At 42.7% G+C, this 17,636-nt stretch overlaps 1 protein-coding gene across 1 annotated transcript in view; it reads right to left on the reverse strand.

The window, feature by feature from the left end:
• Positions 1-1,340: 1,340 nt before the first annotated feature.
• Positions 1,341-17,636, reverse strand: part of STK10 (serine/threonine kinase 10) — a 141,124-nt gene continuing 124,828 nt past the window's right edge. Inside the window, exon 19 of the mRNA XM_069764105.1 lies at positions 1,341-4,502. Within this exon, the coding sequence (XP_069620206.1) occupies positions 4,365-4,502 (138 nt within the window). The 3' untranslated portion in view covers positions 1,341-4,364. The remainder of the gene's footprint in view (positions 4,503-17,636) is intronic.

Genomic DNA, 17,636 nt, shown 5'->3' on the forward strand with positions numbered 1-17,636 from the left:
AGACCTAAGGAACAATATTGAAGCTGAAATTGGCAGAATACCAGTGGACATGCTTGTTAGAGTTCATGAAAACTTCAGAAAACGTATGCAGCAGTGTGTGGATAGCGAAGGTCGACATTTGCCAGATACACTATTTAAAACCATGTAATTTAAAAATTCCATTACTGTTCAGTATAATTAAAATATAAAAATTTTTTCTAATGATCATAATTTTTTTATTTCATTCCCAAATCAGCAAATTACCGCGCTCCACCCTGTACAATGCTCCTCTTACTGCCCATAGTAATGCCAACACTGTGCCCCTTACATAGTAATGACTCCTTTGTGCCCTCACAGTTTCTCCCACACTGTAGAAAGGCTCCTACACTTTATACAGACACCCACACTGTATGATGGGTACTACAGTACCCACGGAAATTGAGGAGTCGGAGGTTTGGCTTACCGACTCCACAGTCCTGATTAAAATTACTCAGGAGAGTAGTAATAAAAGAAGCGGAAAAAGTGCCCACTTTTGACCTGGTGACAGTCCTTTAACTTGAGTAAGACAATTCCCTTTATTCCTTTTACTGAATAAGAAAATGTCCATTTCTTACAACATTAAATTACATTTTCATGTTTATGAGGACTTCTTAAATAACAAAGTTAATGGTTAAAGGAGCTTTTACTGCTAATTATTAATGAAACGCTGTTCTACCTAAAAATCCCTCGCACAACACTAGAGGTTTTGTCTTGCAATACGACTATGTTGGAGAACCAACAGAGAAGTCATTTTGATTTGTGTTGAGACCACAGGGATTGAATACAAAAGATTAAGTGTTCTTATGTGAGTTAATTAGGCACTCGAGAGCGAGACTTAAGGTTAGAAGAACATATTTTACCATGTAATGAGGTTTCAGCCCTATGAAATGCTATGACCCCCAATATTAACACACCCAGTTCACAAAAGATGCACATTCCAAGCGCCTTGCACATTATTCTCCTGCTGTAGCGTCATAATAAGGGTGGGTTTCAGGAGGAAGAATCGCCTTTTTGTCTTTTCACTGCTTTTCACCTGACTCTTTCGCCCCCAAGTGGTTAGGAATACTATTGATACTTGAAATGTTCACTTTTTGGAGAAATGGTTTCCAGTACCAATATTATATAAACAGATTAAAAAAAAAAAAAAGTAAAAAAGTATGATACTTGTGTTTTACAGTCGGATTCCTTCCAAAGAGAAATGCATCAGGGGGCAAGGTTCCTTCTGTCTTCACCTTTTCAGCAGGCTGTTTGTATGGTAAATACGTTAGCCAATGAATAGTTAACTGTTGGTTAATTTACCAAACAAATTACAGAAAATTACACTTTTTTCAATTTTTTAGTTACTATTTATTCTCATTACTATATTAGAATCTTATTTACATTTTACAGTGTTTCATCCCAGCAGAAAGCCCTTATGAAAATACAAATTTGCATTCATCTAATATCGAACATTGTCTATGAAAATAAGCTTGTATTAGAAGGGGTATTCCCATATCCAAGCTCCTATCCCAATAAGGAGTAGGTGTAATAATAATAATATTAGCAAATACCGCCAATTAGAAATGTAGTATAGTTTTTCTGATTCGCTAGGTCTCTATCCTGAGTGCAGGCCTTGCACAACCTTAAGTATCCATGGTTACGACCACTGATATAGTGACGGCTAGTTGCTAGAGGTTGTAACCATGGATACCCAAGTTCCTGCAATGCCTGAACATGAGGAAAGACTTAGCCAATCAGGAGAACTATACTACAGTTTTAATTAGAGCTATTTGCGAATATTATTACACCTGCTACTTATTGGGATAGGATCTTGTGGTTGGGAATACCATTTTAACGAAGAAATATGTTACTTATTAATATATGCACAAGTTGGCAGCGACTAGGAGAATAAGATACACAGCTTTCAAGTATCAGAAAGTGTGTTCTCAATTTACCAAAAGATGATTAATTTTTGTTTCTATGCAAATGTTTCTCTGCCAAACACAATTCTTAACAGCAAATGTAAAATGTACAGACAGAAAACAAAATTAGTATGCAGGACACTTAACCAGGTAGCGCAGTGATTGGCCATTTGAAAATGGTAGAATACCTTATATATTTCCATATTTTCAATGTGCCGCTTGTTAAATCAGGCCCACTGTAAGACTGGCCAGCAGTCACTTCTTACCAGTTGCTACACAAAAGTGCACCAAATTTACTTCAAGTCCAAAATAGTTAAAACATTAACATTCTTAACAAGGAGCTAGCTATACGTTATATTGTTACCGTGTCAATGTATATTTCAACTGTCCAATATTCGATTATTTTTGGCTTGGTTGCATAGCCATTGCTTACATGATTATCCACTTAAATAAAATTAGATCTAGAGGAATTCCTCATAAAAATATATTAAACTTCCTAATATACTTATCTTCAATACGGTCACAATTTTCCGATATTACCAGCTGTTCCGCTTCTGGATTGTTACTAAAAGGAATCTGTCAGCAAGTTTTTGCCAAATAATTGAGGAGAGTATGAGGCAGGGGTTAAAACACAGATTTCAACGATGTGTCACATGTCAGGCTGTGTGCTGCTGTTTACCTACACTGAAGGTTTTAGCACTCCTGGTGATTATCATTGCGGGGACTACAGCAGTTCCTGCATACTAGTCAGACTCCGCCCCCTCCTGTGATAAGCAGCTCACTGTCTATAGACAATGTACATAGAAAGCTTGCTGTGGGCAGGGGGAAAGCTTTCTCAGCTCTGCTGTATTGATAAATCTAAGAATTTCAATTGTTAGAACCACTGCACCCAGGAAACTAAGTGATCCATTGATGGATTCAGCTTCTCTTTGCCTACATCAGGCTGCTCTCAGATGAGGAAGCAAAAACTTGCCGACAGATTGCTGACCGGTAACTACCTGTCTCAGCACAGAGCCAGTCCTTTGAAGGGGTCTGGCTGACTGACTCCGTTCGATAGCCAAGCCAGCCTCTTCACTGTTTATGGATCAGCCATGACAGGGGTAGGCTATTCAAATGAGACAGTCAGCCAGCCCACTTCACAGGATTGGTTCAGTACCGACACAGTAACCGCTCTCCTCTGTCAATCAAAAAACAAAAAATGAAGCGGTCTGATTCCTGGACCGATGTAAATATCATAAGATCAGGGCAACTTTGGAAATAGAAATATATTAGTGCGATTTATGAGGAACATATCTAAACATATTTTTCAAGTGATCAAACTCACTTTTTAAAGCTCCTTTGTTTAAGCTTCACCTGAAAAATGTAAAACCTGTTTTACAATATTCGTGCACGAGAAAGACCACTTTTACACAGCAGTATTCAGCGGGAATATTCGTAAGTCCAGACAAGGAACGCAACCTACAAAGAAAAAAATTGCATTTCTTACAAATATTAGCGCTGTTTGGGCTCACGAACACTGACCAAAGCGCTGCCATCTGAAAGTGGCCTAACGTGGAGCAGTGTCTGTAATAAGGGATCTGGCTGTTGCCTCCATTTTCCTAAAGACATCTGACAAAGTCAGACAAGTTGTAACGGATTAGCGCTCCACTTTACTTGCATGGCTTTTGATACGTTTTCCCCGTTCATCACATGGAACGCCACGGTGCTATAGTCATTATTTCTTCATTAGTATGTAAACATGTGCTGAAGTGTTTTTGGGAAAGCTATCAATTTTCTTTTTTAATTCAAAGTATATTTTAAAATGCCCATGAGTGTGCAACATCTGTAAACTCTGTGCTACACTATGGGTGGATAGAAGGGCTCGGTCCAGTGATCTCCCGTAATGTGCCAAATACGTGAGTGTATGGAGTGCTTAATGAATTTTACTTAAGTGCCACAGGTTTAAGCTGGAGCCATACAAACATGGCGGAAGACAATGACAGGCAAAAAGAAATCATAAAAGGTTATGCATGGTGACAGAGCGAAAAAGAAAATTCTAAACATAACTATATGCCCACTTAAAGGGAATGGCAGCTCTATATTAACGTCCCATACATAAGAAGAAAATTATTGGCACAAAATCCTCTCGGCTCCTCCAATGTAGATGTAAAATATGGAAGCTAATGTATTATTTGGCATATAAACGACATCACTACGTTTATAACGAGGAATGATGGCGTAAAGACAGTTTTTTGTTTGTAATTATGGATAAGGCTTATCCAGAACTTGAATGTTCCCTGGTTCCAAAAACCTCAGGCTACAGCACTATGCCCTCGGCTTTCTGGCAAGTTGCAGTTGTTCCTTCATATTTTTTGCTTGCTGTGCAGATCAGTTCATCAGCAAATTGTAACAAAACCTTTTCTAGATCTTTCTGGTGACGGAGGATAAAGTCTTGGGTCTTCCTCATTATGACGCTTCAGCTGAACTGTATGCATAGAATTTGGCAGGTTTCTGAGCTGATCCATTATGGCCTCCTGCCTCCACACTCATCCGGAAGAACATTTCCTGCTCCTGCTTCTTTTGTTCTAGATCATCTTCCAGAGCCTGTTGCAACACAAATATAAATTTACCTTATCATAAGTGATTAACTATAAAAGCATAATAATCATTAAAAAGGGGCATTCCAGTGTATTGTAATTATCATATATCCAACGTGGATAGGCCATCTGGGTCCTTAACTTAAAAAGGATCTGTCACTTGGTCAAAAATATAGTTAAATCCCAAGTAAAAATCCCTGACCTCCCCCGATTCTTCTACTCCTTTAGGTTTTGCGTGGTATCACTATTTTAGAGCTAAATCACATTGGTTTCTTCTGTCGTGCACTATGTGAAATCTCTGCTTTCCAGACCAACCAGGCGTTTCTTTGCAGTATTATCTCAGGGTGTGCACTTTAACCCTAGACACAGAATCACAGCTCAGCAGCTGCTAAATTAGCTTCTCAGCTAGGCGTCTCAGACGCTGCAGAGCTGTGAATGGAGAACCAAACACAGCTCTGTTGACGTAAGCTTGTGCAAACCCTTCTGTCCCTTAAGTACACCCAGGCAGACTCAGTGTTCAAATCTCTGATCTGTGGTGATCATATCTTCACTTTCAGGACTCATTCTTTACACTGAAAATATTGCTTACAGACATTGGCTTCATGTAAGAATTACAGCCAAAACCAATATCTTTGATATGGAAACAAGGTTAGGCAACTCAACTATGCACAAAATCATAGAAACTGGGGTGCAAAAACCAGTAGCTGGTTATCTGGAATGAAGAGTCAACATTTTATATATCTGGTTGTAACGTAAAGCAGTTTGTTTGCAGAAGGGCTGGAGAGTGGGACTGCATTTCATTTCAGATGTCTTTGTTCTCAAAAAAGTATGGCATAGTGATCATGGGAGATTTTAACTACCCAGATACCGTATATACTCGAGTATAAGTCAAGTTTTTCAGCACATTTTTTTGTGCTGAAAATGCCCCCCTCAGCTAATACTAAAGTCATTGTCCCAGAAGACGGCGGTGGACTGGGAGCGGCGGGAGACAGGAGGCAGAGGCCGGCGGCTGCGGCCAAGTCCTGTGCCTGCTGCTAAAGAGAAATGAATATTCACTGGACTGGCAGCGAATATTCATTTCTCTTATAACGCCCACAGTGTCAGTCACAGCCACCGGCTTCCAGCAGCTGCCTGGCGATCACGTCCCGGCCACTTAAAATTTATGAATATTCACCTCTATCCACTCCCATAGGCGTGGAGTGAAGTGAATATTCATTCATTTAATGAGCAGGAACATGTAATTGCCCAGCCACTGGCACCGGAGTAAGATGTTGCGAGGGCGCGCAAAGAAGGCAAGTACGATTTTTTTAATGTTTTTCTCATGGGGGCCATGCATATCAAGATGGGGAATGAGGGGGCCATGCATACCAGCATAGGGATGAGGACCCAAGTACACCAGGATAGCGATGAGGAACCATACATACCACGATAGGGATGAAGAGCTGTGCATACAAGGATAGGGAAAGGGACCTTGCATACCAGGATAGGATGAGGAACCCTGCATGCCAGGATACGGATGAGGAACCCTGCATACCAGGATAGGGATGAGGAACCCTGCATACCAGGATAGGGATGAGGAACCCTGCATACCAGGATAGGGATGAGGAACCCTGCATACCAGGATAGGCCATGGAAATGAAGGAGCCATAAAATATGGGGATGAGGGGGTCATACATGCAAAGATGGGGATGAGGGGGTCATACATACAAAGATGGGGATGAGGGGGTCATACATACAAGGATGGGGATGAGGGGACCATGCATAAAAGGATAGGGATAAGGAACCATGCATACTAGGATAGGATGAGGGGCCATGCATACGAGGATGGGGATGAGGAGGCCATGCATACAAGGATGGGGATGAGGAATAATGCATACAAGGATAGGGATGAGGGGGCCGTGCATACCAGGATAGGGATGAGGGGAACAATGCATACCTAGCTTATACTCGAGTCAATAAGTTTTCCCAGTTTTTCATGGCAAAATTAAGTGCCTCGGCTTATACGCGGATTGGCTTATACACGAGTATATATGGTATTTGTTCGGAATCTCTCTCAAGTCAAACGTAATGGGTCCAAAAAATTCTTCTCTTCTCTCGCTGGCAACTTTCTCTTTCAAAAGGTAGAATATAAAACAAACGTATCTGTCATCTTGAACCTAATTTTTACCAAGAGGGAGGAAATGGTTGAGGAAGTAAAGATGGCTGGGAATTTAAGAGGCAGTTATCATGCGATCCTCAAATTTTGAAGAGGAAGACCTGCGAGGACTCAGACTTTAGGGTTGGACTTCAGACAGGCAGATTTTAACAAACTCAGAAAGAGGGTAGGAAATGTCCAATTGCTGGATGTTCTAAAGGACAGAAATGTCCAAGAATGATGGGAGATTTTGCTAAATGAAATTCTCACTGCACAATCAGTAACAAACCTGAAAAGAAGGCAGAATTGGAAACCTTTAACGAGACCAGGATGGATGAACACAGAACTTAAATTCTTGCTAAAATGCAAAAAAGAAATGTATATCAAAAGGAAAGATGGGGGCATATTTAAAGAAGAATATAATGCTGCCTGCACTGAATACAGGTCAAGGGTTACAAGAGCTAAAGCCAGTAATGAAGAGAGGCTTGCAAGGGAGACCAAAAGCAATAAAGAATGATTTTGGGAGTATGTCAAAATCAAAACAAAAGTCAAAGACTATATAGAATTTTTACAGGATGAAAAGGGTGAAGTGCTAAAAAATTACGTTGAGAAGGCCACATTTTTAAATTCCTATTTTGAATCCGTGTTCTCTAAGAAAGCAAATGGAACATCAACTGATCTTCACTGTGCTACTGAAGGAATAAAACAATCCATACTATCTATAAACAGAAAGACGGTGAGGGAACACTTAAAGCTAATTTAAATTAATGTAAATCTCCTGGTCCAGATGAATTACATCCTAGGGTACTGAAAGAAAGAGGAAATTGCAGAACCACTAGCCACTACTGGATAAGAATACAATATTTCACCAGAGCCAGCATGGGTTTGTAGAAAAAAAAGTCATGACAGACTCCTAGGATTTCCTTCTATGATGTAATCACTGACTGGGTGGATCGGGGAAATGCAGTCGATATAGTTTCTCTTGACTTCAGCAAGGCATTTCATAAAGTATCGGATACTATCCTTATTGAAAAAAATAACCAAGTATGGGATTGACAAGGCTATGGTTAGGTGGATTCATTATTGGCTTAGTGATCGTACTCAAAGAGAGGTAAATGGTTGCACACACAATTGAAAGAGTGTTTCAAGGGAGGAGACCAAAAGGCTCTGCTTTGGCCTTAGTGTTGTTCAGCATTTTTATAAATCGTCTAGATAACGGAACTGAAGGTAAACTAATCAAATTTGCAGATGATGCAAAGCTAGGAGGAATAGCAAACATTAGAGAAGACAGAGAAAGGATTCAGATGGATCTAGATGAGCTTGAACAATGGGCAGTGACTAAGAATGGTATTTAACAAGGAGGAAAAATGCAAGATTCTATATCTGGGCAAGAAAAACAAAACTGATATCTACAGAATGGGAGGAATCAAATTAAGCAACAGCATGTGTGAAAAAGACCGTATACTAATCGATCACAGACTACACATGAGTCAACAGAGTGATGAGGAAGGCAAAAAAAAAAAAGGCCAACAGTTCTGGGATGTATTAAGAGAAGAATACGGTGTCTAGTTCTGGCCACTACATTTTAAAAAAAGATACTGAAAATCTGGTGCAAGTTCAGAGATGAGCTACTAAGCTACTAGGATGGTGAGCAGACTGCATAGTATGTCCTACGACGAATGGTTAAAGGATCTGGGAATGTTTAGCTTGCAAAAAAAGAAGGCCAAGAGGAGACGTAATAGTGGTCTACAAATATCTGAAAGGATGTCACAGTGTAGAAAGATCATCATTGTACTCATTTGCACATGGAAACACAAGAAGCAATGGAATGAAACTTAAAGGGAGAAGATACAGATTAGATATTGGAGAAAAACTTTTTGACAGTTAGGGTGATCAATGAGTGGGACCGGCAGCCGCGAGGTGGCGAGTTCTCCTTCAATGGAAGTCTTCAAACAGAAGCTGGATAGACATCTGTCTGAGATGGTTTAGTGAATCCTACATTGAGCAGGGGTTGGACATGATGATGCTGGAGGTCCCTTCCAACTCTAACATTCTATGATTCTATGAACGAGCTAATTTTGACCTTAATGACCAGGCCAAATTTTAGAAATCTGACCAGTGCCACTTTGTGGTAATAACTATGGAACGTGTAAACTTATCCCAGTGATTCTGAGAATGATTTTTCGTGACATATTGTACTTTATGATAGTGGTAAAATTTGTTCGACAGGACATGCATTTATTTTTATTTGTGAAAGTATCTCAATTTGGTGGAAAAAAGTCAAAATTTTCACACTTTCAATCTTTACATCCTTAGTCATGCTGTAGAAAATAAATAAAATTTATCATATGTCTACATTTTTCAAACTTTTTTTTTTTTTTAGAATGTTAGAGGGGTTAAAAAAAAGTTTAGCAGCAATTTCTCTTTTTCAGAAATTTAAACAAACATGTTACATTAGGTATCTATTCAGATTATTTCAAAGGACTTTGAGAGGCCCATATATTGGAAACTCCCCAAAAGCGATACCATTTTAAAAACCGCACCCCTCAAAACTGTTATCAGGAAATTTGTAAACCCTTCAGGTCCTACACAGGAATGAATGCAAAGTGGAATGAAAAAATAATAAATTTAAATTTGACCTCTAAAATGTTGCTTTAGCTCTAAATTTTTTCACTTTTGAAAGAGGCAACACCAAAAAGTGGACCCCACAGTTTGTTACCACTTATGAGAGCAGCAATACCTCACATGTAGTCAAAAAATTGTCTTTGGACAAAAGAAGGAGTAATATTTGAATTGCAAAGCGAGGCTCAGCCCAAGTGCTGTCCTAATTACCAATTATTGGGCTTTTGATCATTGTGATTGTGATAGGGCCGATCACAGAGAGATCTCGGCAGGCGCACTGCGCATGCACCCGCCATTTTGGAGGAGGGGGCCAGGGGACCACAGATCTGGTACTAAGATACTGTGGGGTCCTGGGGACATCATTTCGCTCTCCTCTGACATGTTATATTATGTCTGAGGAGACAGTATTTTTAAAATTGGATCACACTTTAGTTCTTTATTTTTTTTTAGGTGATTGCTATTATTCTTTGAATAACGATCACGTGATTGGGGACTGGAAAAACCAGCCCCAATAGCCATCAGGGGTAGCCGAGACCCTGGAAAAGACCAAACGCCAGAGGTTTTCCAACTCTGTGGGGCACTATACACTTATTTACGATCAAAACGGTGATGAGTGAATAAAGCCCCTTGGCGGCCGCCGTTTTAATATGAACCGGAGGTCACTAAGGGGTTAAAAGCTATGCTCCGCATAACACAGAGTCCTGGAAGTGATGCTAGGCCCCGCAGACCACTGATCTCAATGTCATCGAGTCGGTGTGGGATTGCATGAAGAGAGAAGAATTTGCCTAAGCCATTGCCCACATAATATCTGTGGTTATTTCTCCAAAATGTTTGGAACATCCCCGCCATGTTTCATCAAAATCTGTGTGCAAGTATTCCTAGAAGAATTTATGCTGTTTGACAAAGGTTCACGATTTGTTTGATTTAAATTTCATTTTTTCGTTACAGCATTTTTTTGTACATCTACCTACAACGTTTCCACATTATGGTATCTTTGTGGCCTTCAAACAGATCTATTCATTTTGGATAATAAAGTACTATTGGGTTAGCTAGGTGTGAGAGATGTGGGCCCAATGGAGACTGAAACTTGGGAATCGGTGCTGGAATGGGTACCAAGGCTGTCACTGAGTGAACCATATAGGCTTTCACAACTCTATGTGATACACAGAGTCTATAAACCTCCGGAAGTATTGTTCAAGGCAGGTTTGCGTGATGACTCTGAATGCCCGAGGTGTAGGTCTGCAGATGCTGACATATTTCATATGATGTGGACATGTCCGAGACTGGCTGCTTTTTGGCTGGTGGTTTTGAGTCAAGTGGAAGGTGCGTAGAAATGTATGGTGCCAAGAGACCCGATAGTGTGCTTGTTGGGATGCGTGGATGAGATTGGAGCGGATAACAATCTGAAGACAGCCATTGCCAGATTACTGTATATGGCTCGAAAGGTAATAGCGCAAAATTGGATTAAGGATGAGCCGCCTACAAGAAGGGAATTCCTTCAGTATGTAAAACAGGGCCTGATAGTAGAAAAAGGGATTTATAAGAAAAGAGGGAAAATAGAAACCTTTGATAAATTGTGGTCTTCGTGGCTCGCCATGGGATAGGTTCACTATAAAAGAAGGGTGTATAATATGAGGCATGCGGATCTACATGAGAAGATAGTAACTCTATAATCCTGATGGTTAAGTTATTAAAAGAGGTGGGCTGTCTGTTTGGGAGGGGGTGGATTAAGTTGGGAATGGGGGGGGGGGGCTGTTTTGGAGTGAAAACTCTGTATTGAAATATAAGAATGTAACAAGTTAATTGTCATGTGATGCTAAATAAAAATTTATTTGAGTTAAAAAAGTACTATTGGGTTACACTAGGTGGCAGCAGTATGATAAAAATCCAAAACCCTTCTTAATGTTCGTGAATAGCAATTACATAGTAACATAGTAACATAGTTAGTAAGGCCGAAAAAAGACATTTGTCCATCCAGTTCAGCCTATATTCCATCATAATAAATACCCAGATCTACGTCCTTCTACAGAACCTAATAATTGTATGATACAATATTGTTCTGCTCCAGGAAGACATCCAGGCCTCTCTTGAACCCCTCGACTGAGTTCGCCATCACCACCTCCTCAGGCAAGCAATTCCAGATTCTCACTGCCCTAACAGTAAAGAATCCTCTTCTATGTTGGTGGAAAAACCTTCTCTCCTCCAGACGCAAAGAATGCCCCCTTGTGCCCGTCACCTTCCTTGGTATAAACAGATCCTCAGCGAGATATTTGTATTGTCCCCTTATATACTTATACATGGTTATTAGATCGCCCCTCAGTCGTCTTTTTTCTAGACTAAATAATCCTAATTTCGCTAATCTATCTGGGTATTGTAGTTCTCCCATCCCCTTTATTAATTTTGTTGCCCTCCTTTGTACTCTCTCTAGTTCCATTATATCCTTCCTGAGCACCGGTGCCCAAAACTGGACACAGTACTCCATGTGCGGTCTAACTAGGGATTTGTACAGAGGCAGTATAATGCTCTCATCATGTGTATCCAGACCTCTTTTAATGCACCCCATGATCCTGTTTGCCTTGGCAGCTGCTGCCTGGCACTGGCTGCTCCAGGTAAGTTTATCATTAACAATTATACTACCTGACAAAAGTATTGCTTAGTTAATTACACATCTACATGCAGTAGTTTTCCTTGCAAAGAGATAGCAAAAATACAGTAAGATACAAAGGACAGTGGGTACGAAAAGTATTCATACCCCTTTACATTTTTCACTCTGTTTAACTGCAGCCATTTGGTAAATTAAAAAAAGTTCATTTTTTTCTCATTAATATACACTCTGCACCCCATCTTGACTGGAAAAACAAAAATGTAGTAATTTTTTCAAATTTATTAAAAAAGAAAAACTGGGGGGCGTGTCCTAGCTGGCCATGTGAGTGGAAGCAGGGAAGAGTGCTCCTGCTGCCATAAGGACAAAAATCCTGCTTTAACCCCGATTTTCGGGTAAACTCACCTAAATCCGGCTGGCTGAAGGTCCGGAGAGTGCAGCAGTGCGGAGCAGCAGGTCCGGAGTCGGCAGCGATGACCAGGAGGCGGCAGAAAGACGCTGGCACCAGCGATGCAGGAGCCAGCCAAGATGGCTCCGATGCTAGGGAGGACGCCGAGAAGGAGAACGCCGCATGTCAGCGGCGCATGGAGTTGGCCGCAAGGCTGCAGCAGTATGCCAGAGTGGAGGCTGCTGAGGAGGCAGAACCAGGATCTGGAGCTGACCAGGAGGAGGAAGCAAGCACAGCCGAGCAGCATGAGGTACAGAGGGGGAAGGAGAGAGGCAGAATGGCGGGGGCTAGTGGGGGACCTGGAGGCATATCACAGGGAGAGGAGCCGACTCTTAGAGATGTTATCACACTGATCTCTTCATGTCAGCAATCCCTGAACTCCTTGGCCCAGCAGATGCAGGAAGTTAAAGGGAACACGGCACAGATTAATGCGGCTCTGCAGAAAATGGACAAACGTATAGGAGTGGTGGAGGAGAGGGTGAGCACGGCAGAAGATCACATAGTTAAGCTACAAAAAGCTGAAAAGAAGTTCGCCCAAGCAATAGCCGAGCTCGCTGCCAAAAATGAGGATCTGGAAAATAGATCCAGAAGAAATAATATACGTATAGTGGGGCTGCCTGAAAAGACTGAGGGGAGAAATCCCACTGAGTTTGTGGAGAACTGGCTGCTGGAGAAGATTGGGAGCACAGTGTTGACAAAAGTCTTTGCTGTTGAACGGGCTCATAGGGTCCCGCCGCAGCCCCCTGCCCCAGGAGCAAATCCCCGTACCATGCTTGCTAAAATACTCAATTACAGAGACAGAGACATTATCCTTAGAAAGGCTAGAGAGATGGAGGATCTGACGGCTGGAGGTCAGAAAATCGCCATTTATCCGGATTATTCCGCTGCAGTTCAGAAGCAGCGGATGAAGTTTACTGGAGTGCAGTACTCAGTGATGTTTCCCACCAAGCTGAGACTGGTGGCTTTTAATAAGACACATTTCTTCCTGACACCGGAGGACGCTACCCAGTGGCTTGATACTCATGAGAAAAAACTTAAGGGAATGGGCGACTGACATTTCGGCGAGATCCAGTTGGGATTTGTTTTCTCTGTCGATGGAGGAGAGTTCTGCGCTCGTTAGCAATGGTTAAAGAGTGGAGCAACTGTTGGGGGTTTTGCTGGGCCATATTGAAGGAATGGCCGGAGGGGCCAGTACCAACTACTAAGTACGGGGGAGGAGGGTTATGCTGGGTACTGTGAACTGGTTTGGTACTTTTTCTATATGTTAATACAAGTTGAAATGTTAAGATACAATAAAGTGAAAGTTGGGGGGGAAATTGTGATTGCTATGGCAGCGGGACGCGAATGGAGAGGGTTAAGTAAGGGAGAGTGTTCGCAGTGGGCAGTGGAGCCCCACTCTTGATGAGAGGAAGAATGCGTTATATTGGGGGGGTTAGGGGGGCAAGTTGGGAGGGGGCAGGGGGGGTGGGAGGGTTGGGGCAGCTCATACTTGGGAAATTGGATACTTTAAGAAATGATGAGCCACATGATGGGAGATTGTATTAAAATATTGAGTTGGAATGTGAGAGGTCTGGCGGATAAAACACGGCGGGCGGCAAGTCTGCAGTATGTCCGAGAACAGAAGGTCTCAATGATATGTTTGTTAGAGACACATTTAGTGCGGGAGAGGGTGAACATATTGAATAGGCGCTGGATACAGAGGGCGTATCATTCTACTTTCTCGACGTATTCTAGGGGTGTGTCTGTGTTAATACCTGCGGGGGTGCAGTAAGAGGAGGTAATGCTAAAAGAGGATGTCGATGGTCAGTATGTGGTGGTGAAATGTAAAATGAATGGAGTGTTGATGTGTATAGTGGCAATGTATATTCCGCCCCCATACTCAAGCAAGAAGATAAGAGAGGTGCTGGAGAGGGTAGAGCGCTGGGGACCGTTACCATTACTAATTATCGGCGACCTTAATAATATATGTGATGACTTTTGGGATAAGAACAAAAACCCCCAGAATAGGACGGCGGGACATACCACTACGTTTGGGACTTATGTCGGGGAAGTGGGCATGGTTGATTTATGGAGAGTTAGGCATATCGGGGAAAGGGCGTATTCATGCTACTCACCAGCTCATGGTACGCGGTCTAGGATTGATCTGGCACTGGGAAACCGATTACTAGATACGATGGTAAGGGACGTGAGATATTTACCTAGGGCTCTCTCAGACCATAGTCCAGTTGAAGTGGAATTTCGATCAGTGGGGACACGGAACGGGAGCAGAAGGGAGTGGAAAATTCACCCTAATTGGCTACACAGTATAGACTTGGAGAAGATTAAGAAGGAATTGGTGGAATTTTTTGAGATAAATGAGGGTAGCGTAGATGTGCTTACTGTGTGGGAAGCCATGAAAGCGTACTTGAGAGGGCTGTTGTTTAGGGATATTAGCAGGTGTAAGCGGAAATCGAGAGAGGCAGAGAGGCTGGCGATAGATGGGCTGAGGGTGGCTGAAGATGAGATGGTAATAATGGGTACTTTGGAGGCTGGGAGGAGGTTAAAGGCAGCTCAAAGCCAGCTAGAGGCGGTCTTGCTGAGTAAAGCTGAAAGGAAGAGGGAATTCATGAATTTGGCCTATTACCAGGAGGGTGAATCAGTGGGTCATTTGCTGTCGCTGGTGGCATCTGCCCAGAGAAATACTTCCTTTGTTCACTCTTTGGTGACTGGGAGTGGTGTTGCTGTTTCTGAGACTTCAGAGATTTTGGAGACTTTTGCAGATTTTTACGCAGACTTATACTCCTCTCGGGTAGATGGGTCAATGGAGGACACGGTGGTGTTCCTTGAGGAGTTGGAGCTCCCGAGGCTGAGTGACACAGCTAGGGAGGATTTGGAGGCTCCCATTACGGAGGAGGAACTGGGACGGGCATTGCAGTCGATGGCTAATGGGAAGGCGCCTGGCGTAGACGGATTTCCTGCCGAAATTTATAAAAGCTTGGGGGAAGTGTTGATCCCTAAATTGAAGGCGGTCTTGGAAGAGGCTACGAATGGTGGAAGGCTACCGGCATCTATGCGGGAGGCCACAATAGTGGTGATTCCAAAGGAGGGGAAAGACCCGACACAGCCGGATTCATATCGGCCAATTTCTTTGCTTACTATCGACGTTAAACTCCTGGCTAAGGTGTTGGCGATGAGGTTGACAAGTGTTATTTCTGGCCTGATACACTCAGACCAGTCTGGCTTTATGCCTGGTCAACTGCGATTAATCTACGAAGGCTGTATATGAACTTGCAACTCAAAGCCGATAACTGTGGCCAGAGAGTTATTGCATCTTTAGACGCTCACAAGGCGTTCGATAGTGTGGAGTGGGGGTATCTCTGGCAGGTGTTGCGAAGAATGGGGTTTGGACCGCAGTTCATATCATGGATTCAATTAATGTACTCGATGCCGATGGCCAGGGTTAGGGTAAACGGGGAGTTGTCACGGACCATACAATTGGCTAGAGGGACGAGACAGGGGTGTCCGCTTTCCCCCCTTTTGTTTGCTCTGGCGGTGGAACCACTGGCCGCTACGCTTCGACAGTCTGATGAGATGACTGGGTTTAAATATGGGGTGATTGAAGAAAGGGTGGCGTTGTATGCGGATGACATTCTGCTATTTCTGGCTGACCCGGTTGCATCCTTGGAGGGAGCCATTGGGATTATTGAACGATTCGGATCAGTGTCGGGACTTAGGATAAATTGGAGTAAGTCTATCTTGTTTAAGGTGGACGATGTGGATGGGGAGCCATTGGAGGACGGGCGACTGGAGGTGACGAGTAAATTTAAGTACCTGGGAATATGGGTATCTATGCCGGTCACTGACTATATACATGAGAATCTGACTCCAATCTTGGGTGCCCTCAAGGCAAAAGCGGATGCATGGCTTAAGCTACATTTGTCTGTGGTAGGCAGGGTGAATCTTATCAAAATGATTCTGATGCCGAAAATACTGTATATTCTTCACAATGCGCCGGTTTGGATACCACGTGGGAAATTTAGACAGATCAACTCTCTGTTTAGGAATCTGATTTGGGGGAGGCAGCATCTGCGTATCAAACTGGAGACACTTCAGCGACCCAAGGATGATGGGGGTCTGGCATTGCCTAACCCTGAGTTGTACTTTCTTGCAGCCCAGAGTCAGCATTTAAGGGGCTGGGCGCATGAGGGGTCATCTGGGGCAGTACAGCGGTTGATGGAGGTGGTGACAAAAAGAAGGCCAGTGGTGCAATGTTTGGAGGATGGATCCTTGGAGAGTTTGGGGAAGCTATATCCGACTTTGCTGTTGATACGCAAGCTGTGGAGTAGATTGAGGCACATACGTGGGATCACGGACTTGACTAGATACTCGCCGCTATGGCATAATAACAATCTGAAAGAATTTGAGGCATTGGGGGTACTGATAGAGTGGTTGGGCAAAGGGATTCAGTATGTGTATCAAATAATTGAACAAGGTGAACTGAAATCATTTTCCCAATTGCAGGCGGAATTTGGTCTTGGGTCTGCAGGGGAGTATCAATATTTGCGGATGAGGCATGCCTTTGGAGCTCAGAGTAGGAACGGAGGTATTAGGATTCAAAGGGATATAGTACTGGAGTATGTGTGTAATGATGGGACGACTGGAGGAGTCATATCCACTCTGTACAGGGATCTGTTGCACACTTTTCTATTGGGGTTTCCAATAATGGCAAGAGCTAAATGGGAAAGGGATTTGGGCCCAATAGATAACGAGACTTGGGAGTCGGTGTTGGAATGGATCCCAAGACTGTCGCCGAGTGAACCGTATAGACTGTCACAGCTCTATGTGATACACAGAGTTTATAGGTCTCCGATGGTGCTATATAAGGCAGGATTGCGTAATGACTCTGAATGTCCGAGGTGTAAGTCTACGGATGCAGACATTTTCCATATGATGTGGACATGTCCGAGGTTGGCTGCCTTCTGGGTGGTAGTTTTGAGTCGTATGGAAGGTGCGTATGGATGCACGGTGCCAAGGGATCCAGTTGTCTGTTTGTTGGGATGCGTGGATGAGATTGGAGTGGATAAACACCTAAAGATAGCTATAGCCAGATTGTTGTATATGGCTAGGAAGGTGATAGCTAGAAACTGGATTAGGGAAGAGCCGCCGTCAAGAGGAGAGTTCCTCCAGTATGTGAAACAGGGCCTGACACTAGAAAAAGGGATTTATAAGAAGAAAGGGAAAACTGAAACGTTCAATAAAATGTGGTCTCCATGGATTGCTATGGGATAGTAATGTGAAGTGTGGCTTATACGAGTGGTTGAGGGATTAGATACTCTATTGTTTTAATGATGGTAGT

The sequence above is a fragment of the Ranitomeya imitator genome, chromosome 4 (assembly GCF_032444005.1).
Source record: "Ranitomeya imitator isolate aRanImi1 chromosome 4, aRanImi1.pri, whole genome shotgun sequence".
NCBI lineage: Eukaryota > Metazoa > Chordata > Amphibia > Anura > Dendrobatidae > Ranitomeya > Ranitomeya imitator.